Here is a 24,834-nt window from a genome sequence, read left to right as displayed (position 1 = left end):
CTAAACACTTGCAGCTCAGGGTAGCCATGAGTTGAGGGTAACAGCAAGTACCATATTTTTTAAAACAAGCCTCTGAGAAAAAAAGTATTTTCAAGGACGATTCAATGACTAGGAAGTTAAGTCATCATTTTAAAAGAACTCTGTCACTAAGGAGCTCAACTCTCAATGGCATTCACAGGTTCACCAGGCACCAGTCAGCAGTACTTGCAAGATGGATGGATACTCAAAGATGGTCTCATCTGCTGTGTTCAGTATCCAGAAGCCTGAGCAGCCCTTTCCTTAGATGTGGTTCTGCCAACCCAGAAGTCCAAACCAAACTATCCTAAGCTATACGATTCTATGACTTCAGAGAAAGTTTTGTCACATTTATTCAGAAGAAAAACAGCCTCATCAAGTCGGCATCATTGCCAAAGAGCTAATACCAGCACTGGACATAGAGCATGCAAACCCACCCTTCCTCTGTATTTCATTGTATTGAGCTTTTCCACTGTTTATCTCAAACATAAGTGCTTACTTCGAATTATATTCTGGGATTAGGTTGACAAGCTTCCTGATAACACATCTGAAGCCCTTCAACGTGTGTATTGCGGAGGCAAAAAGTTTTCTTCCTTCTATATTTTTTGGCCCATTTCTTCACTGCTCTCTCCCTGGACCAGCAGATGTGCTTTTATGGCATCAGTTATAAAGAGCAAAATTGACCTTTTTTATCTATTTCCAATGTTCATGACATAATTACATTTCATTGGGCAGCCTTTTGTGATCATTTCAGTTGCTGAAAAGTGGTCAACTTATTTGGTGAATTCCAGGGAACACGTTTCTCAGGTCTTTCTCATTAAAAAAATACAAAGGGCTTCTGTAATTTACTTCTGTTTGAAAATACTTACCTCTCTAAACTTGCTAATTTACTATTTTAACTCCTAGCAATTAATTTCAGGTGCAATGTTTTACACACACAGATAAAAGTGGAAATAGTTCCTGACCTGCTTGTCTCAATAACGACCATTCAACCATTTTCCCAAAGGGGAAGGACTAATCTTATTTCATGAAGAAAATACAATAAATATTAATATCTTAATGCTTTCGATGTCTGAAGTACAAATGCTTTTCAATAAGGCTGGTGGTTTTTTTCTTCAGTTGGGTATATTCTCAAAGAAGACCTAAAAATCTGCAGTCTTAATTTTTATTTTTTTCAGAAAATCTCTTTTTAAAATTGCTGTTTTCAAAAATTTAAGATCAGCTAATATGTTTAATTTTTTTGTTGTTGTTTTAATTCTACTGACTATTACAAAAAAAATCTGCTATTGGAGGAAAATGAAAACCCTTTTGAAATTTGGAAATCACAGTTAGACCTCAAATCTTGAAGCACTCACAAAAAACTTAAACCTTGTTATGCATGAAAGATTTTTCCAAGATGGTATAATGAAAAGAATATGTTCCAAAAAGAAAATAAATTTTAATACCAGAAGTTCGTTTAAGTGGCTTAATTGTTTCAACTTATTCTTCATCTTCCTTCACAATTTGTTTTAAAATGTATTTTTTGTTCCTTCCTCTTTGGATTTCAGTGATGTTAACAAGTAAATTCTGAAATAATGGACACAAAGCAAATTGCCTCCAAGCATGTGGATTTATAAAAATAAGAACTACTAATAAAAAATAAATACCCAATCTGATTTGTTTGCTTGGGATCTGTCTGAATATAAGTTTTACAATGCACAGTTCTTTGCTGTCCTGTTACATGGGATTTACAGTGTTTAGTGACTTCAAAAAAATAGAGCACTAACTCAAAGAATATAAATTTTGTTTGAGGTCAACACTCTATTTAAAAAATTTCTATGGCAAAGGCTAAACACACAGGCTCCAGGTTATCTTTCTGAAGATTTATAGTGCATTTCAATTATTGGATAAATACAGTTTTGACTTTTTTGCTTTGTTTTAAAGTTGCCAGCCCTCTAGAGACTACAGTGGGTGAAGGAAACAAGTCTGTGTTGACTAAAAGCAAATTAGTATTTGCAGTGAAATTTTTATCGGACACTTCAAATACCAGACAGAGACCATGATTTTTATGGAAACTGCTCAATAAAAATAAGTCGTAGCAAGTTCCTAATATGACTGTTGCTGCCATATGACCTAACAGTTTAATATAGGTGTTTATTTAAACCTTTCAAGCCTCCCACCTCGTATTATGATCATGACAAAAATGCAGACTGCAAGAAATTTGTCAGTACTACTTATGAATCCTTAGGGAGTAATACATCACCCATGTTAACACTGTGCATATCCCACAGGAGTTTCAAAGCCCCTTGTCTCAAAGCCAAGCCTTCTTCCAGAGTTGTTGTGCAGGCAGCAGATCACCTGGGGAACCAAGACAGCCACACACTGCCTGTCTGCAGGGCTGGAACAGCCACCTCTTCCCCATCTCTGGAGGTGCTTGAAGTCCTGGTCCAAGCACACATACTGGGCAGAGTCTGGCTGCACTGGCCCATTCCCTCTGTTTGCTGGCATTTCCTAAGACATTCTTTTCGAGGCTTGATGAGTTCTGGTTGTAGTTTAGAAAATAACATTATCATACTGCAGGTGGATATAACTATCTTGGGCCACCCCTGTCCAGGTACCACCATGAGGGGCTTACTGCAGACAAAGGAAGAAAATTGAATGAAAGCTATTGAGGAAAACAGCCCTAGTGACAGCACAGAGCTCCAAGAACCACTGTGACACAACTGTGAATAACCAAACACACAACACAGGCTCTGCTAAGCTACATGCATATGGCTGTCTACCCAATATTCCCATGCCCCCCTTTTCATTTATGGTAAATTTAGTTGGACTTCCATCTGTCCTATGAGCCACACTCTGCTTTGTAGCTCCCCAGCTCTTCCCCAGCATGAAGCCAAGCAAGGCTAGCTGCCCAGAAAAGCAAGGTCCCCTGTTAGCCTTCTCCAGCCTACTCAGAAAGGATCTCACTAAGTATTGCAGAGCTTAGCTTCTGCCATGGAAATCACCCACTGGTTTTTTTTGCAGAACATCCTAGCAGGAGTGACAGATGCTTCAGGCTGCAAAGCAACCTCTGTCTGAGTGCCCACATGAGCAGGAAATGGAGGAGCACCTTTCCCTTTACCATACCATCCAGCAGTTGCAGTGAGTTAAAATTCAGCACTTGGTTTCACAAAACCAAGAGGCAACACTCTGCCTTTGTCCACTAAGTGCCTCAGCCAGGGAAGCCAAAATTCTTTCCATTGCCCAGAACAGAGACAAGGTGGTTGCACTTGTAGAAGTTAACAGGATGCCCACATGGCTGCTTCCTCAGATAAGAAATCTTTGTATATGAGTGGAATAAAGCAGGTCTACCCCACACTCCAGCTTACTACTCCTGAGGAAATCTGTTATCCATTTGCTGACAGAAGTTATAATATAAATGCCTTTCCACTGAAACATGAACTGAGACCTAAAACACTGCTCAAGGCTAAGTTTTGAAGAAAATTACGTGAGAAGCACCATAAGAGTCTGTTATGAGATTCGGATCCATCTTTGTTGCAGGACTACCTTCCTGAAGCATCACACTTTTAAGTGATTTCACTACTGCTAGCAGTTTTCTCTTCACCATAGCTAGACTATCAAATACATTATACAGTCAACAGTTCCCTCTCTATCTACAGGAAGTATAATGTATTTATCTGTTCAAATGCAATAAAACAGCAAAGGAAAATTCTGCAAGCATACTACAGGGTTAACATTCTCCATTACACTTTCCATTACAGTTTCCAGATGTTAATTCAATCAAGATTTCTGCCATGATTTCCTCTTAAAGATAATAATTGCTGTTTCAAGAACCTCTGATTAAAATATTACTGGAATGGACCACAAGTAGTGCTTATATTATATGTATATACAGTCGACTTTGGAGGTTACAATAACATAAAGACCATAATAATGTTAAACAATTAACTAAATGCAATAAAAAATAAATCTATTCTGACCTGAATAAATGTAGAGGTCTTTCATATTCTTATTTTCCACCAATTCCTACCTTCTTTCTTTTACAGTTTCAGAAGTCTGTAAGAGTATTTTACCATTCAGAAAGTACATCTAGTGCAGTATTTCCTTCTTGCAGCTTTACTATCATATACATGAACTCGCTAGCTTACAGAAGGTAGAGGAGAGCCTGCAAAGTCAGTCCTTGGACAGAAAAGGTAGAAATACCTTTCAATCAATGTTGAGTGAAGTAACAGTAGTAAACCACCAAGCAAGGAACTTCTCTCTAGTAAGTGCTTGCCCACGCAAATACAGAGAGTTTTTAAATTTAAAATTACTTGGATCATAAGAATTTTGGAAATGCAATTTTGCTCATCTTAGTGTCCTGGTTAAATTTCCACTTCTGCGTTTCTGCCAAAAGAATAACCACCCTTCCAACATCCATTTAATGGAGTACTTCTGTTACCATTCTGAACTGGCATCCATATGTAAACAGCTTCCAAATTTCACCTCCAAGTTGAGTACTTGTTTCAAGAGATGTATGAAGTATGTCAGGTTAATTTAGGATGGCTTTTGCAATTTAGCAGGCACATAACACTCATCTAGCAGACAGAGGAGTTAAAGATTTATGCCCACGGAAGGGAAAAGGACATTCTATTTATTCTATTTATTCTATTCCCTGCAAACATCTTTTTGTGGCAGTGAAACACAAAAAGGTACACAAAGATCAGGAAGAGGCTACAGAACCCATTACTTACAAAGGATACCCACAAAAGAGGGAGTGCCCAGAGAAATCGTGCATTTCCACGCTGTGCTTTGGACCATTCATGTACGAGAATCTGGTGCAGGAGCAAGACTAACAGCAGATTTCAAACATGTGCTTGCACAGAGGAGGCTCTGACCAAGCCAAGACAAACCATGGAGAACTTGTGCTTGGTTACCAGAGTCCACTGGGATGCCCGTGAAAAACTAACTCTCAACTTTACACATTTGCACTATATTTTTCTTTTCCCAAATATCACTATTTTCATTTCAAACCATTAGAATTTTTACCTTAACATTAAAAAAAAATTAACTACAAGTTTATCAAATTAGCATGACTAAATAATAATGCAGATGATCCTAACTGTACCAAAAAACAAACAAAATAAACCTCAAATAAATCAGTTCTGCTGACTCAAAAGAAACAATTGGAGGTAACATGATGAGGAAGTAGAAAGCTGGAGTAACCAAGGGGTTAAATATAAAGTTTATACTTGGGAATTCTCAGTAATATGCTCCTCCTTCCCTAGCAGCTGCCAAAAATCATCTGACAGGAAACATAAGATTAAGTTTGTCCCACCTAAGTGAACAAAGAGATCTCAGAACAGGCAACCAGTTCACTGCAGAGCAAGAACTTTTCTAATTCTGCTGGAATCTGCAGTGCTGCTCAGAAATTATTACTGAAGTTGTTTTCTTTATTTTAGCATCTTGCTTCTAGATCAACTCATTCATTTTGGTCACACTGAAGTCCTTGTTGCTTCTCCCATAAAGTTTGACTTAAAGCTCCAAACATAATCATGTGGAAAATGGACATTATTGATTCCTATGGTCCATTGTTCCCCCATTCTAAGTCCCTGAAGTTCAAGTTCAATCTGGAATTACATCATGTCTGGTTTCTCCTGGTTACCAGACGGCTTGAGACGTGACCACAGCTACAGAAAAAACAAACAGCCTTCTTCACGCTTCGGCTCCCCTATCGATTCAAACATAAACTTTTTTTCTTTCTCTCAAGTATGCCTCAAGTATGGAGCATGGTTAATTTAGAGATTAAGTTCCAAATTAGATTATCTAATGGCATCTTAATGGATTGCTGACCCATTTCCTGTGGGATGGCAGCATGCAAGTCTGGCTTGAATACAACTAATTTCTTAGGAAGTGTTCTTAGGAAGTGTTTCTTAGGAAGATGCTTGCCTGGATGGGGAGGAAACAATGTTTTGTACATTATTACACATTACAGAGTTGTGCAAAACTATTAGAATTAGTAATTTAAATTTATAAAGATAAGAAATCATTTGATTGTCTCTCTGTGAATATTTTTTCACTCAAGAAACTTCAGCCTTTTTGTTCTTGAATTGTAACGAAATGCTACTTTTATTCCAAACCATTGCTGGGCAGAGGAATGAGGGAGGGACACAGGTCACAGTGTTTGAACTACTGCTCTAACAGGTGTCTGTGTTTGCCAAAATGGTTTCCACAGACACGCTGCTGGCTGTGTAATTTTAGCTATATGCATTCTCAATACCAGTCATGTACAAGATATTGTAAAGCAAAGGCAATATGCACCCATTCTCAATTCCCCTTCGACTTCTATCTCTGATAAATCAGATTACCCCATTTGATTGCCTTATCAGCACTTTTAGCATAAATACACAGTGGTGTGGGGAGAGTGGGGAGTGGGAGGGGGAGGAATGATGCTTGGAATGCTGAATACCCCACAGCTACAGCTGAGAAAGAAATTCAGCACTCTGAGAACAGTGCTCCCCTCAGCATCTCCAGGAATGAGCCAGCTGTTGTACTATGCTGATGTGTCAAGATAACAGAATGAAAGCATGAAATTCTAGTCTAGTCCATTTGCCTGAATAGGGTAAACGTAATGTTAAACACTTAATGCAGAATGATTGTTAAAATAATTAATATAAATAAAAATACATTTTTTGATAGCTGAATTGAAGCGTACACTTTGGCTATGCAAAGTTGCCAACAGTCTGTGGAAGACATGCAAAAATTCCACATGGTCTAGGAGAGACCCGTCATGCCAGCTTTTATGAGTATTTATACTGGAAATACCATCAGTGGTGTAATGAGTGGCTTAGATTTAGGATCAAACTCATGCTATCAGCCTCACACACACACCCCCACTTTTTGTCACTCACTTTTTTCTTAAATGTACTTTTTGCATACACTCTTGCCCTCACATAGTGACTGAGACTGTATTTTTCTAAATGAGCCTTACAGATTTTCACAGCTTTTCCTCACCTTCTGTCTCTAGGAAAACAGAACTGCCATTATCAAAAAAATAAGGATTTGGGGGTTTTTAATGGTTTTGAATATCTTCTTCGCATGTACACCAAAAAAATTACCTAAATGATCATAAATGTATTGGAGAGTTTATTTCTACTGATGTGTTTAAATGGTGTTCAAATTTCAGCAGACACAAAAAAATACATTTATGAATAAATATAAAAAGTCATATAACAACAGAATATGTACCCTAAATGTTCTAAGTAAGCAATGAAAAAATCAAACCAATCCAAACAAAAGCTGTAGATGGTTTGGCATGAGGAGCAAAAGTAAAAATTGCTACTTCTAAATACTTCACCAAATAACTAGGATAGGGATTTTTTCCATTTTATTTTGGGTTTTTTAGGATGCTCACTGAATGTTTAATATAAGCATTTCTTTTAAAGATACTAGAATATTTAACTCAGCTATGCAGAACATTAATCTATTTTTTGTTATCACTTTTCACTGCAAGACTTCTGGTTTTGTAGAAAATGCTGTATCAGTGATCTAATTTTTGTGGCTTTTTGGTCCTTTTTTGTTAAGCATTATTCATATTCTCTTTTCGGCAAAGTTCAGTCTTTGCATACAGACCACTACGGTTTTATACCTGAATTTTTAGATGCCAACAGACACATAATTTTCTAATGAAATAAAACAAAAAAAAAAGAAATTTGAAATCTATGCATTGTACCTACCATGAGGTAGGATAGGCAACTATAAGTAAGACAAAGACACACAGAAATAACAGAAAGTTTTTTGTCATTCACCTTTTCCAAACTTCCAAGGTGTGGTTCACCAACAATGCTTGAGACCAAAGGTTTCAACCTGAGCATATCTGCTACCTGATGTCTGTAGAGATAGAGCAGCTAACACTGAGGGACTGCCAACATTTTCACCTGCCTGAGGTCAATAACCCTTCTGAAAATCAGTATACTTAACCACAAAAGCCTGATGTAAAAGGTGAGATTGAGTACAATCAAACTGAGCTCTGCAGATCTAAAGAAATCACATAATCAAACATTCATCAAACCATTTAGAGTTGCAACAACTTGTTTGGATTGAGATATATTTCTTTGCCCACATGTAACAATTATTTTTGAAATATATTCTTGTTTTTATACCTGCACTGTTAAGGAGCTCTTTAACCTGTGCAGGTATAATTTCTCTTCTTAGGTTCTTATCTCTGTGGGATTTGAAGAATGTCATCTTTAAAAACCAAACAACTAAAAGCCATCTGCTTAGGCAGAACTGTTTGCTTCCTTGTCCTTCTAGGCTGCGCGAACCCAAGAGCAAGTGGCATAGCCTAGGCCTCGAAAAAAACGCCCATGGCAGGTTTTGTGGCCAAGCTCTTCTGGCAGTGCCTGTGTTTGTTGGCAGGGCCAGAGTGGCAGGCAGCGTTCTGGGAGTGATCTGCAAAGAAGTGGGGTCTGTAACAGCAAATGGATCGTGGAGAAGGCTTTCATTCACCACCAAAGTCTTCTTGACCAGTACATAGAAATGTTTTCCCCCGCTTTTCCTTTCTTTTCACAATTTATGCCCAGGGTGTTGTATGATGGTACTGAAAAACAGAATTCAGCAAACACTGGGACAGTGCTTCTATCAGTGTAACTGGCATTGCTTTAAGGGGGGGTCGAGTGACGACTGATTAAAACCTGGTGAGGATGCTCCTAGCTAGGTTGTTGTGATGTAATTTTCTAATGCCTGTCAATGCCGTGAAAAATGTCACTTTGTAGTGGGAGAATAAATCACCCCCTCCGTGCTATAAAAGCTTAGTTTGGATTCACTCCTGGCAGTACATTGAAAACTCTGGCAATTACTGTGTGATGGGGATTTGTAATGTGAATCACAGCCCTTGAGGAGATGAGGTGAATCCATTAGCTAATTTTTCATTGTACTCTCTAATATAAAGGAAGGAAATGACAAGGTCTTATTTTACTGCCACAATTCTTTCAGATTTAAAACATTGTTTCATATAAATTGAAAAAAAAAAAAAAACAAATACATAAAAAATTAAATTTCAGATTTTTAAACATCACCAGTTTTTAAATTCAGTAATTTCCTTTCCAAGTTGATACTCAAAGCTCCCAAAATTTCTAGCAATCCATAGGACCATCAGCACAATGCATCAGAAGGCATTTTGTATATAGTACATATAAATTACACTCACACACATACTAACACTAATTATTCAGAAGTACATATATTTTCATGTACACATAAATTTCTAAAAAATATTTTAAATTATTTAATGAGTGAGTGGCTTCTATCAGACTTCATCTGATAAGCTCCCAACCTACAAGCCTTACATGGACAACTCTCATTAAGTATTGAGTGCCGCAGATAATCCTGTACATGAAAAAGATAAAACCTGATGTATCAAAATTATGTTGATTAGTTTATATGCCTATTTAGATAAACACCTTCTGCTATTATCATAGTCCACTATATATTAAGAGATGTAAAATCTAATAAATTAATAATATATCAAAGGTTAATGAAGTTTATTGTTTGGTTTATTTGTTGCAGGGAGGACAGGGTGGGCTCATAGAAAAAGAAACGTCTTTTGTAAATCGTTCCTAACTTTTCTGTTATCTAGTTGAAAAATAAGATGGTTTATATCTTACCTTCAGGTATATATTAGTGACCTAAAACTACACCAGCCAATTGGTAAGAAAAGTCTCTATAAATAATATAGTTATTCTTCACCCAAAACCAACCACCACCTCAGTCATTTATGATTATACTCATCCATACCTCTAAAAGCACCGTTTTCTTTCTCTTAGCAATCAGGTCCCAAAAATATGAGAGCAAAGACATTTTTAAAGCCGAAGATCAGTATTTCCTTCAACTTGCAAACCTTTTGCATAGGACAGCATGATGTTATTTCAGGTGTCACATTAAGGGATCATCTAAAGCCAGCTTGCATGAAAGATAACCTAAATGTGTTTAGGAGAAATGTTACACACATATTTTGATCATAATGCTGTCACATATACTCTGGAGGCCCACTAAAACAGATATTGCTGCTCTATGCAACTTTTTAGAGGCAGTGTAGGGGTGGAAATAATTAAAATGTTACCTTTGCCAAGTAATTCCCAATGTATCCTCACTGGCACTGGGGTATAAATGCCTGCCGTTTTGATTCATGGTCCAGTCACAAATTCTCAGCTGTCAATTGAAACCTAGCAGTCAGATATGGATCGAGCATACTACAGTTTTTAGTACTTAAATGAATACATGCAAACTAGTACTGTACATGGCAAAAGTCTTACTTTCCCAATAAGTAACTTTAAAAAACAAAACAAAGAAAAATAACTTATTTTGAGAGATAAATGCCTATAGACTTGTTTAATATAATGCCACTTTAATATGATCCTCTATTAATAAAGCATAAAAGAGTAACTAGTGTGTAGCACATAACAATTAGCCATTATTAGATTACAAACTGAGCTGGAATAAAAGGAAATGTTAATAATAAATAGTGCGATACTTTAAGAAAGGAAATAATTATGCTGTCTTTTTAAGCAGTGCTCTATATAATGTGTATTTAGTATGGTAAAATATAATCAATATCTTCTAGCATGCTTTTTGGTAAACATAGAAGACATGCAATTTATAGAAAAATTTGCCACCAATTCTATGTTGTTATCTAGCCATTTAAGAAGAGTAAAGATATTTTGTAACTGAAGTTTATTAATCAAGTGTTACTGAAAGCGGTATTACTTAGCAAGAGGTGATAAAATTATCTAATCGTGTTCAGACTCAGAAAAGTAGAATTTAAAATACTTTACTGCATTTTAATATAAAGACAAATGTACTAAATATTAGCTGAAACAAATTCTTCCCAGATCCTCAAATCTTCAGTTCTGCCTTCGCAGATTGTTCAAGCAACCCTCAGCAGCTCTGTTTACTTAACAGCTGCCCAATAGTGTTAGCAGATTTATTGAAAATATATGCTGCTTATTTTTAAGCTTAAGAAAGTGAACTTATCTGGTTTCTGAAGAAAATATATGTTTTATTCTCTGTATAGTCATGTTTATATAAATTGCTGTACTATTATATATGATTAGACACTCTGAAGATAATGTTTAATTGCATTCAATGCATTTTAGTTTTCTCTGTCCATGTTCACATTCTTGAGATAGCACAGGCTATAGCAAACAAACTACAATAAACTGTTTTCACAGGAGCACAATTTATTGCAGTCTTTTCCTGAAAAATACAAATGCTGAGGACAAGACAATATTGCAAACCTGACCCTGTCTGGCTGTTAGACTAATAAGCTTCCTGCTGTTAAGGTCTGAGAAGTGGAAATGTTAGTCTTTGATGTTTTCATAGGGATTGTTTCTTGTTTGTTATCTAAAGAACTCCAAGGGACCTTCTAAAGGCCATTAAAAGCATGACTAAACCACATGAAATTAACCAGAAAAGGAAACATGCAGTTTAAAAGTTTGCTAGAGGTAACTGTGAATAATATATTAAACATGTTTAAAGAAATGGGTAAGTAAACATTTGATTTAGTCACTATACAAAACAGGATTCTGAACTTGATTTTTATAATGGAAACATAATAAAATATGTCAGCCCAGTTATTCAATGTACAGTAGACATATTTCTGCTATTCTCCTTAAGGATGTCATCATCTTCATTACAAATGCATATTTTAGAGCTTCTTAACTTAGCTATAAAAACTCACTTGCAGCTGAAACAAAAGACTAAAAGGTTAAACCCTCCCACCCACCCCCCTTTTTTACTTTTTCACAAAATATAAAATCTATGTATAAACAACCTGTGGCTGATTAGAACCATTAAAAATATACTAAAATCACAAACTTAGCACTACCAAATTATTATATTCACTTAGTTATAACTCAAAAAATCTGGCAAGCACTTAGCTTGTTATATAGAACTTAATTGCATTTGCCATTTGGGGAAAAGAGCAAGAGACTGATATATTGCATTTCAGTAAATTAGCTTCTGCACTATATCACTGTATTCTTCCCACAGTCTGTGTGAAAACCTTCCACTCATACAGTTTATGTGTCAAATTTATCATTAAGAAAGCACCACAAAGTTTTTGAAACATATTTCATAAATGTTAGTAATGGCATGCTGCTTATTATTTACAGTTGCATGTACCTCAATTCACATACAGCCAAACACTGCAAAGAAAATAATGCAACATGTGCATTTCATACCTAATCTGTAGGCATGTACATGCACATTTATAAGAAGGTTCATGCCCCATGAGACTCCCAGTTAGTACTGTAGTGCTGTTCACTGCACCATGCTTGCAGTACTGACAACACCATGGAGAGGTGCAGGTTTGCATGACAGCTGGCTCTGTGGACAAGCCCAGGGCTGTACTAGTTGTACTGAAATACACCTTCCAATGTAAAAAACTGCTGCTCCACATTCCTCATTTGGCCCGCATGGATGCCCCATTGTCTTTAAAAATTAACCTGCCTGAAATTTTTAGTTTTTTAAACTCTCCCTCACGTAAAACTTTCTCTCCCAAGTCACTCCTATTGAAAGATGTCTGCAGGTCTAAGGTTTAGAAACACCACTTCCAAAGTCTGCATCTGCATCCTTTGCATATGTTGAGTGGCTTCTAGGTAAAAACACCGTAGAATTTAATAGAACTCTGTAAGTCTGGACTCCTTTTGATGGAAGAAGTCTGATCACAGCAGCAGTGGGAGGCTGCCCTGGGAGGATGCCCACATAGCCCAGAAGGGAAAGCTTGGGTGATAGACATGACATGAATACCAAGCTTTGGAAGGACATAAGGCACTTCACTACAGTATTTCAAATGCTATGTATAATCTGGAGTAATACTGAAAGCTTTCTGTCTACTTATTCTCCTCAGAGTAACTTAGGTACCTCTAAAATCATGCCACAGTGTTAGCTGGAGTGGAGAAGGCACAGTCATTCTTACCCACTATAAGCCACCCTAAAAGTATTTCTCTGCAAGATATGTGAAGAGGAGAGGCAGGAAACTACTTGAGAAAACTTACATTTCTCAGTAGAAAGTCATAAGAAATGATCCCCAGGACATATCTAATAGCTGCTGAAAACAATACTAATTTCCTCAAATGTACATTATAAATGAAAAATAAATGACCTGACTTGACATATGACGTGGTGAAAAGTCTTCCCTAGAAGGCTGCTGAAAAGACTTGACATTCACTCCACAGTTCTGTGGATTTTAGCAAAGCAAGCCACAAAAACCTCACTCCATAACATCTTCCACACTCAAAACATTAGCAGCGATTTTCTTATTTATCTCTTATGTAACTACAAGAGAAAGAGGATGAGTCTATATTATGAAGTGGAAATGGATGCCCAGCCTTGCAGAAGATGAGGAGTCCTCACAGGTAGCTCAGGCATTTTCCTAGTCCTGGATCCTAGGCTCTGCCCTTATGCCTGTGATACAGCCCCACTGCTGCAGTCATGAAGCAGCCGAGAGCAGAAAACACCGCATGCATCTCTCCTGGGAGGCTGTGCAACCTCCTCATTTACAGGAAGGGAACACAAGCTTGGAAGTGGACACAGGCCTGGAGACAAGCAAAGAAGTAGACTGAGTGCTTCTCTTCTGTAGAATGCCAGGAAATTGATTTTGTTTTGCACTTTCCAGAGCTGTGAGACATACTGATGTGAAGTTCTACCCAAGAGCTTGATTTTACTATAGCTGTCTTCACAATTTAAACAGTACCCTGCAAGCATAACCATCCTGTAGTGTTTTAAGTATGCAAATCACACATACATTAAAACCCCACAGCCCAACAGCTCAATCTTTAATCACAGTATGAATGACTTTTAGGAGTTGGTATTTAAGCAGATTTTGTAGCCTTGTATGTAAAGAATGGTTAAGACTAACATCCATGTCAAGTTTCTGTGACAGCTAGTAAAAGAAGAATTGTATTTTGGAAAGTGTAATAGGAGACTGCTATAGCTTCTGTTAGTTGAGAAGAGCCCATAAAACTTAACATTTGCATATTGTCATTGTTCTGACTGAAACTTCCTTTAAATGTGTTTCCTTTCCAGCAAGCTTATGTGAAAGGTGACCTCTTAGCCATTTACATACCTCCCTGGCAATCATGTGACCCAGTTTTACGTCAAACTGTCAATTATGATAAGGGACACAATAAGAACAGGCTAAGTGTTGATAACCTGTTTCCTGACTTTACTGACAAGTTCTCTTTAGGAGTCCGCCTGTGTTCTTCTTTCAGCCTGCTGCTGAATGCAAGAGTAACATCCACTCAAAACATTTTGTAAACAAATACTCTGTGCTCAGTGGACATTGAAGTTCACAATTTCCATGATTAATAGTATGAAGGGAACTACATTTTGAACTGTGCAGCTCAGTAACTAAGGGATGCATCTGGTAAGAAGAAATTTCTACTGAAGAGACAGGGAAGGCATTTGTAGGAAATAAAAAGCTATCTACAGTTTTCTGATCATTTTGGAGACCTTACTACTATATATATTGAAAAGGTCTCACTCATAATTTTAAAATCTGTGTGAAAATCATGAATGCAACATACCATCATACCCAGAAAGTGCAAACTTTAGTGAAAACCACGACACTGAGTTTATCAGTGCAAAAATTGGAAGAGTTCATTAACTCCTCAGCAACTGGGACAGTATTACTTAACACAGTGAAAGTTTTAGAGATTATTGTTAACAACTTTAATAGCTATTCCATTTATTTATGTTTTCTAATTAAAAATAGAATCATCCATACAAGGCCAGAGGTGCACTAAAATTAAATGGTCAAGAACAAAAACCTTGCAGTTATTTCATTCATTCCAACAGAAACCTTATTTTTTTGTGGTGTCATTCATCTGCACGTGCAATAAATACAAATGTCCATCCATCCATCCATCCACCCATCCATCCATCCATCCATCCATCCATCCATCCATCCATCCATCCATCCATCCATCCATCTATCTTTTTAAACTATTTACACAGGCAAAGTATACGACTAGTATTTCTGGCAACTTTCTAGCATTATTGCCAGAAACAACATGACCTGACTCTAAGTGTTTGTCATTTCAATACCATAATAAATCCATGAAGTTGGAGAACCATGACACAAGGAGGCTAAAGAAATGTCATCACATAACTCTGAGGATCCTGATCATTAGGACTTTGTTACTGAACTAATGATCTGGTCATTAAAGTTACTTAGCCAAAGTAATGCAGGCACAAGTAGAATCTGGCAAAGAATTTATAGAGGGCAGAATTTGACTGACTTTCCTCAGTTTGTTTGTTTGTTGTTTTTTTCCTCTAGTCTAGGCTTAGAAATCTTCAATAAATGCAAATTAATAGGGAGGAGGAGGATGAAGGTGCACCCATATAATAGCAAAGATTATCCCACCTCACTTTTATTTTATTTAATTTAGCTAGGATGTTTCTCAGCAGAGATAAAGAACAATGAACATTAGATTTGGCTTCAGAAAATACTTCCACCAATGACCAATGATAAAATTTAGAAAAATTCTCTCATTCAGATACTAGCTCTTGTCATGTCCCTTGCCCTCTCCCATGGTGTTCTTCCTGCAGTTATGTTATCAACACTTAACAAGTCTCAGAAGCTGATGCTGAATCAAAAAAAAGAAAAAACAAGTGGTCATCAATAATTTCTAATAGACAAGAAGGTATGATATGAATTTTTTACAAGAAAGTGCCAAGATATATAGGATTCTCTGATGCTATTTTTTGTAACTATTTATGCCACAGCATAGAAATAGCTGGCATTTCAAGGCAAGTAATGGGGAGATCCACCAGCTAGTGTATCAGAAAGTGGACTGCATAGTTTTCATTCCCCATTAGAATCCAGTCTTTCTAAATATCAATGTCACAGGCTAAGTAATGCATATAACATCACAATTTCAGAGTATCCAGATCAGTAAAAGCCAAAAAATTCTCTCACTTGGCCTACTATGTATTGTCTTTCAAAGTTTTTTTCAGTGCTTCCCATCTAAATGTGAGCATTTAGGGTATGCTTTGCTGTACATGGTTTACTGGAATTTCTAGGAAGCTATCACTTTGTCAGGAATCCATGTGAGTGTGCATTGCAAAATACCTGTGTAACTTTTTAATTTATTGTGTTACTGCAACTTAAATGGGCTACATAATGGCTCTTCTTAACAGCAAAAAAAACCACTCGTGGGTACTTGCTATTATTCCTCATAACCAGAGAAAATAAATCTTCATAAAGACTCCTCCAATGAAGTAAAAAAGGTACTAGTGACAATATTTATTCTTGAGGGGTCACTGTGCATTACAGGGAGGAACGTTTAAAAGATTTCTCTGGAACTAAAAGCAATGGCTTTCTAATTGAAAATTTCTCTCCACTAATACAAAATGATTAATCGCCTTATTTCACATACCCCTTGATTTTTCTTTTCATTCATCATGGGTTGCTTTAAAGCAAATACATTTAAAATCTGCCACAAGAAGACTGGTCTCTTTTGCATTGTTGTAAAGTAATGAAAGGACATAGTAAATCAATCCCATTTCTGCCTTACCAAAGGATAACCTTGGCTCTATTGAAGTTGTTTAGACAATTTCAATGCTCTACATTACTTTCTACACACACACACACACACACGTTTGTTTGTGTGTGTGTGTGTGTATAGTCTGTCATCTTTAGAATTGGAGATGAAGGTAACTAACGAAGGTAACTAATGAAGGTAACTAGTGAAAGTAACTAATTCATTAGAAACATACCTATATGTCCATATTTATCCATCTGAAAAACTTTAAGTATTCTGTTCTTTCGGATAGTTTGAGCTGGGCATACTAGTCCTTAACTTTCTACACATCTGTAGGCATTCATACACACACACACACACACACACACACACACTCAGGCAAACACAGATATGTCCATTGCATATGTTAGAAGAGAATAGTGAGTTAAGAGCAAAGACAATAAAACACTGATATTTTTAAATATATTACATGGCTCATTGGTCACCAATTGATGCTCTTGGATTAATATAATGAGACCATGAATCCATACACTTTAAAAAGGGGAACATTGGTTTAACACAGTAGCATTAAATAATTTTTCTGCTTCTGAAGTGCATATTAGATTTAGCTTAGTTTCCCCTTCCCTTTAAGCCATTTGGCCATGTTTTACCATGGAAGGGAGTATCAGACACAACACATGTCAATACCAAAGACCTTTGAGATCCCCCTCACTTAGATGCTACAAGGACACTGCTGAAATTTTGAAATCTATTTTGATCCACACAAAGACAAAAATAAATAGAAGATGCCAAACATCAGCAATATATATGTCAAGTTCAGCCAGGACAAAATTAAATATGCTTCTACTTTCTGGCATGTGACAAGACATTAAGAAGTCTTTCAATGAGCTTGGAAAGTGGAGTAGGCCTAAGCAGGAGCAGTCTGCAGAAAGAATTGTGTCCAAAACTACAAAGGGGAAAAAACATATTGCACATCCCTAAATTAAGAGGATGTCAGAGATATTTCAAAGAACGCTGTATAAAACTTCACAAGAACTCTACAAATTACATTCACTCTGTATAAAAAAGAGAGGTGTTGTGTGTGCTTTAAAAAACAATAATCATATGTTTTGTATCTTGAAAAAAAAACATTTCATAGTAATTAAAACATATTTCATAATAAAAAATCTTTGAGAGGTTTAAAAAAATCCAACAAAACAATATGGCAGAAAAGTTATTGAGAAATTAATGGCTAGAAGAGCCACTAATAATCACTACATATTTTCATAATAAAGTGCATAGATGTTTGAATTTAAGTCTTACTGGTTAAAAAAATAGTTGGCAACACATCAGCTATTTTGAATAAATTATCATCTTTATGATTTTCTCTGAACTCTGCATGTGGTGACCTTTAAAATGGATATACTGCCTCCTTGCCCTGTGAGTGGGTATGGATAGGGAGTTTCAGCTGAAGCAAGGGTCAGCTATATCTTAATGATGTAGAACAAGTAGGTTTTACTGAAAAAAGAAACAGGAATGCATATAAAATGCTGACAGTAACACAAGTCTGAGAAAAAAATTAGTATAACAAATACCAAGCCTATTTTACGTCCTCTTTCTTATTGCCACATTCAGCTTTTCTCCTTGCAACATTTCTATTGCTGTGAACTTCAAAGTCCTATACTGTTAACATCTAAGAGGAACACAAATACACATCATAAAGTACATTAAAATACTAAAGGTTCTGAATTTATTTTTGAAATGTACCATTTCTGTATGTGCATGGCCTAGCTACTGACTGCAGCTAATTTATTTGTATGCCGTCATTAATCTCAGCTCTATATTTTCACAGTTTGGGTAAACACTTCATTTGCATTAAATTTGCAGCATTAATGAGATGTGAAATTTAAAATGCTACTTGAAATATAAATGATGTAAGAAACTAGAATAAAAATGTGTTTTTGTCACATTTGGAATCAGCAGACCAATTTAAACCTATTATGCTAGAAATGATGATGTGCTGCCTTGAGAATTCAGTTTTACAACTGATCTTCTAAAAGTAAAATGAAGACATGTATTAAACATCTGGAGGAAATGGAAACAAAACTTGAAAATAATAAACTGTATTTTTTGCTTTGAAAGTTTTGCTTATTTTTATAAACTGATTTTGAAATTAGTATTTGTTTCTTAAACACCTCATTCTACTTCCTAAAATCCTATTAAAGATTAAATGTATGAACTTCTGAAAAAAAAAATATTGAAAGAAACATATCAGGAGTTCCTTAAGATGGGACCAGTCTAAGAAAGAAAGAATAGGCTGAACTGATATTTCTTAAAGCATTCAATTTGTTTAGAATAAACATCATCTTCACGTGACAAATACTGAAAACCTCAAGATTTCAGTCTAATCCAAGATACCCGTGGCAGCATGTAGGAAGGTAACACCACAAAAGCTTCTCTACGTCATTACACCTATGTGAAACTTGCCCACCTGTTGCTGGTGTAGGAAGGATGGGTCTCTTGGGCTTAGTCCCACATATCGATTGGCTTGGGATGTGCCTGAGGCTGTGTAGGCTGATTAAGGAAGAACAAAACATATTGATAAAAATACCAACCTATCATATCTATTACCTTGTGCAGGTACAGTACAAATATGAGAGATCCAGAGTTATGATTTTGCAATATATAGGAAGTGTCTTTGGCTTTTCTTTTAGAGTAAGCAAAAGAAATATTAGACCAAATTTGGAAAGGCATGTGTAAATTCCTATAAACTTCAATGGAAGCTGCATGTGTAAATCACAATGATGTCTCTTGACAATAGTAGTTGGATTGATTAATTTTTTTTCAAATTATTTCCTAATTTATTTATTTTAACTAATCACACTTTTAATTTCCATTATACCAATCTAAAGCAACGATGAAACCACTAAAATTACAATGCTGACAGAAAATATTCATGATCACGTTATTTTTATTTCTGTAAAGGCCCTGTTTTTACCAAGTACCAAACAAATGTAAAAGTAGAACATAAATTAGAACAAAAATTTTGGTTCGCTTATGTGTCATTAAATGAATTTTTGCAGTCATGGGATATAATCTGATTAATATTTTCCTAAGAAGGGAGCTAATTCTTACTGTGCAATATAACAGAAAGTATTCAACTCCATCATACACCAGAAAACAGTATTTTCTGAGGGGAGCGACTAAAACAATTCTCTCTCTACCTGCTTCAGAAGACTGAAGAAATCCTTTTCTGAGGAGAAAGGGAATGTCAAGAGAAGCTAGGATTAGCCACAGGGAATGGATCCTCCACCTGTAGGACAAATTCCTCTCTGGTATCTCCCACTAAGTCCTAAAAGTCATCATGTTCTCATGTGGCACTTATCAAATTAGTTAGGTGGTCTTACTCAACCTCCCAGTGTGGAGATGTCCACACTGCAATCTGTAGCATCATAGCCTGGAAATTTGCTGGAAAATTACCAATGACTTAGTAGCAAAATTACTAAAACTGGACAGACATATACAAGCATGCCAGTGAGAAGCTAGATGAGAGTACTTACTAAACTGGCCTGCAAATATTAAGTTAAAATGGTAAAAAACCAAGAAAATGTATTCATTTTTCAAAAAATTAAAAATTCTATATACAGTAAATAGGCTTTATTGAAAAACTATAATAAGAATTAACTAATTATTAGAAGGAAATTATGATGGAGGCCACAGGGTTCCACAAATATTTTTGTAAAGCCTGATGTTCTTTCTCATTATTAAAAATTCTGCTACAGCACTTCAGAATGAAAAGCAGTGCAAATCATGTGTCAATTTATTTCCATCACACTGAATAATAATGATAATTTTTTGTCCAAGGTATATAAATATAAAACTATATGTATTTTAGACAAATCAATCAGTCAATTACTGCAAATAAAAGTAAAACTATGCCATAAATCATGCTAAGTGTTGATTTTCCCATTAGGTTAACATCAGTAATCTGTGTGGCGGACCTGTTATGACTGATAATACAGTTTGACTGATTATACAGTTTATACGTATTCATATATAATTTATATATCAGAAGGACACGATCCCTCATTTTATTGTTATTTTCTTTATCAACAAGCTATATTTCTTCATTGTTTTATGCTCTTACAGTTATCAACCCAGTGTGAAAAGCCTATATCAAGGAAACAGTTTTCTAAGAATCATAACACACCTGAGCACGTAAGGTGCTGTACCTATCTTGTAGGCAGTGCGGTCACATTCAAATAAAATTTGCACATAGGGATTTTTTCTATTCTTATTTATGTACTGTAGTGGCAAGAATTTACTTGTAAACTAATATGGAAGCATGGAGGAAGCCTTACTTTATGTATCTAAGCCAAGGTGTTCTAAAGGTTCAGCGGGAATCAGCTACTCAGGTTCCCATGAGTTGCACAAGAAACTGGGTGATGATTTAATTGGAAAATATGATCTAAATAGTTCACTTGGTAGTAGGACAATGTACAGATTAGGTATGCTTTCCTATGATGATTAAGGTCATATAACCAGAAAATATCCCGAAACAGTTCTGGCATTTACTGTGTTCTTTTTGCCATTTTTATCAGAAACCATGACCTCATCTAAGAGAGATACACAGGCCAAGAACAATCATGTCAAAGTGGAATGAAACCACAAGTACTTGAAATTGTACAAGCATTTAATTTTCTCAGTTTTCTTTTCTGGTGCAAATGTTTAGAGCAACAGCTTTTCTTTGCTGCTAAAGCTAACTCTTCTTAAAAGATCAAAAAACTGTACCACAAATCACCAGTGAAGCTACAGATATACTCACGGCAAAACTATTATATTAACAAAACTAATATACTGAAAGGACAGATAAAATGCTTCCATATATATATGTATATGTGCGTAAATATATATGCATATATATATATATATACTTCAGCAGTAGTTTCTCCAAAAGTTACTACTATCTTTTTATGATAAATGCTTAAAATAGTTTTCACTTTTACATCTTATGCCTTTGAGTCTCACATCTTCCTCAGATTCTAATGTAAAGTTTTAAAGTGGTATAACACCTGAAAAGGATAGTTTATGGTCTCCATTAATGGCAGACCAATAGTTAGGGACTGTATTTGAAGTTCAAATATTAAATAGGTCTAGAACAAGTAATTTAAATGTTACAAATTCTAAAGAGACTGATACTTTAAAGACTTAAGATTTTTTTCCAAGAATATGGAAGTGTCTCCTAAAAATCTTCATTACTCTGTTAAATGCTGGCAACATGGCCATCTCAAATCCAAATAACAGTTCAAGAACAACAGAAATTCAGAACACAGTTAAAAAGCAGCATTCTGCACCATTTATTATGAATACTCTGAAGGGAATAAATTAGTCTAGATATTTGCCTGTATTTCTAGAACTGCAATTCCATTGAAGATAATAGGATAAATAACATGATCCTGTATGTAGTAAAGAGATTAAAACATTGAAGTTAGAGTTTGTTACTTTCTATTTTAAAAAAAAGCAACAAGCACATACAGTGGATCTACCATCCCTTGTAGAAATGACAAAGAATGAAAATTTTCTTTTGCCACAGCAGTTGTTTTTGCTAAAAATGACACAACCTATATTAACATGCAATTATCATAGCTCAGATTCAGTATGTGTTGTAGCAAGGTTCGATTTCTGTAGGAAAGTTCATTGAGGAGCAAATTTTCCAGTCCTTGTCTGGAATTCCATCTCTGGGTCATTGTAAAACCTTACTGTCTGGGTGTGCTTCTCAATGTCTTAACAATGTCCACCTCAGATGAAAAAAAACATTTTCTTTTTCTTGAATAATGGTCAAATATGCAGGCTTTTCCCTTTCATTTTGCTTGTCACGTCACAAACTTTGGTTCATGTAACATGATCTATGGGTTGAAATTTTGGGAGGGAAAGCTTTGCAGTCAGACCAGGTTTGCTCTCCATGTAAAATGAGGAGCACCCACTTGGTCAAATAGTAGGAAAAGGCGCCTTTTTCTGGCCTTAATTTGAAATTATTTCAAATCTTTGATGGACATTTTTTGTTTCCTAAAGAAATACTTACTGGTTGCTGTAGGTGAAGATGCCTCACCTTCAGTGGATGTAGTGATGGGTTTAGTATCTGTCATGGTCAGGGTCACAGGTCGCACCGCACTGTGATGGGGAGAGGGTGCCAAAACTGGAGTAAAATGGCCAGGCACTTTCCCTACTACTTGACCACTGCTGTTAGGCTACAAAACAAAACCAAAAGAATGCCTTGTGAAACATACAGGTTGTGTTTTAGGAGCCTACCTATCTTAGGGATTTCCAGAATTGCCCATCATCATAGCACCTGTGGTTTTGAATGTGCTGCTCTAAATAGGCTATGTATTTCTATGTGATATTTTCACCAGGCAGGTCCCTTTTCAGATAGGTAGTACTTTTTGGATGCTTAGGTAGCAGTACTTTTTGGTAAGCAGTCTTCCGCATTCTTCCTACCTGGGTGCACATGCATTGGATTGTTCCAAAATATTTTTGCTGCTCATGCAGTGTCTGTGAACCAAAATCCCATGACAGCAGGAGTAAACTGACCAGGCACAGGTCCTAAGGTATGAAGTATTAAGAGCAAACAACTGATGTAAAACCTCTGTTTTCACATGCCATACCACTCTGACTTGGAGAAAAACCAAGACTTGACCACAGCTGTCCACAGAGGTTACTCACACTGGAAGGCTAAATAATGATTCACAATTTGGGAATAGGGTACAGGGTTTGGATATGATGCACTATCATGTACACATTGTAACATCTGGCAAAAAGTCACCTACTAAAAACACAGAAGTGTTTAATAATGGGAACTTTGCAATGCAAGAGCATAATAAGTAACACTTGTTTCATAGATACAAGAGGCTGTCTGCATATGACCTTATGGCAGGTACAGGTCATCAAGCAATATGGTGCTTTCTACATGTAGGTACATCTGAATATGGCAATGTTGACTGGTAAATATATGTTTATCCAGTGCTTAAATATACCTTAGACATTCTGCATGACTGCAAACACTGCAAGGGTAAATAACTTGCGATAAAACTAGCACATAGTAAATGGTTTTTACAACAGCAGCTGATAACTTCTGTCTTAAACTGACTGTGTGCTCTATGAGTCATAAGTATTTTAAAAGAGTCATACAAATATGAAATACTGGGAATCTGTTAATCAGAAGCATCGTGTCAAATTAAGATAACCTAAAGACGTGGACTGATAAAGGACACAATTCAACTGATTCAAGGAAAGGTTAAAGGAGGTAAGCATGACAACGGTAATGAAATAATGACTGGACTGACACAATTACCACAAGTATGTGAGAAGTACAAACACACAGAAGACGAAGGAATTTTTGGAAAATAGAGGAAATGCATACTTGAGGTAATGGAATGAAATTGAGAAGGAGGAAATTTAAAATTATAGCACAAGAAACTTCCTGGCAGTATGATTCACTAAACTTTGCAAATGCACCCAAGGGAGAGTCTTGTTTAGGACACCTTAAGCTAAATTAGCAGAAAACACTAGAAAATACAAGTGCAAATGGAAACCAATATGGTATCCATAGGAACACAGAGCAGTTACCTGACTAACTCCTCTCTCTAAAATCACAAGCCTTACAATGAAAAATAACAGTAAAAAAACCACACTAATTATGAGCGGCAAACTACCCCTCCTAATGAGAAAAAGTCACTCTCTAGACACAACTCTTGTCAGGAAGACATGCTCACTAAGTTGGACTGGATTTTCACTATGCTTCTAGGGAGTGTGCTGCAGATGCAAGCCTCCTCTCCTGTCCTAGCAGCCCAGCTGTCCACGGAGCCTGCTGGAGGGAGTACCACCTCTCAGCTGCATCTGTAGCTTGTAGGTGGAGTCCCTGACCTGCAATCACAAGGCTACCTCAGGAGCCTTAGCTTATGTGGTGTGCTAACATCACAAAAGTAGCTGAGAATCTCTTACCAAAATGATCAACTTTTATTAAATCTAAGAAAGAAGATTCTGTGAAGTGTATGGATTTAAACAGACAGTATAATCAGGTTACAAAAGCAGCTGTCTCCAAAGACAGAAGAATAAATTAGAATAGATTAAAATAAATTAGAAGATCATGGGAGACCATGATGATTTACAGAAATGTATCTCCTTATATTGTACCGTAGGGATCCCAGCCAGGGATCCAGTGGCTCACATGGATCTCAGCTTTGCCCTTATCCATATGGCCCAAATGAGCAAACACACTCCTTGTTCAAATGAAGGTTAAGAAAAAGATTATACTTATACTCCATTTTCTTCTAAACTAAAT

At 36.2% G+C, this 24,834-nt stretch overlaps 1 protein-coding gene across 4 annotated transcripts in view; it reads right to left on the bottom strand.

Moving 5' to 3' along the window:
* NFIB (nuclear factor I B) overlaps nucleotides 1-24,834 on the bottom strand; it is a 169,871-nt gene that overhangs the window by 7,326 nt on the left and 137,711 nt on the right. Inside the window, exons 9-11 of one of the 4 annotated variants that reach the window (XM_059493119.1) lie at nucleotides 22,579-22,744; nucleotides 18,988-19,070; nucleotides 10,094-10,182 (exon numbers count right to left, since the gene is read on the bottom strand). The exons of 1 other annotated variant lie outside the window; for it this stretch is intronic. In XM_059493119.1, coding sequence (XP_059349102.1) covers nucleotides 10,094-10,182; nucleotides 18,988-19,070; nucleotides 22,579-22,744 — 338 coding nt within the window. The remainder of the gene's footprint in view (nucleotides 1-10,093; nucleotides 10,183-18,987; nucleotides 19,071-22,578; nucleotides 22,745-24,834) is intronic. 2 more of the 4 variants (XM_059493121.1, XM_059493122.1) reach the window with 2 other exon arrangements.

The sequence above is a fragment of the Ammospiza nelsoni genome, chromosome Z (genome assembly GCF_027579445.1).
Source record: "Ammospiza nelsoni isolate bAmmNel1 chromosome Z, bAmmNel1.pri, whole genome shotgun sequence".
NCBI lineage: Eukaryota > Metazoa > Chordata > Aves > Passeriformes > Passerellidae > Ammospiza > Ammospiza nelsoni.
Note: the sequence above shows the minus strand (reverse complement) of the source record. Positions and strands in the feature narration are given on the sequence as shown.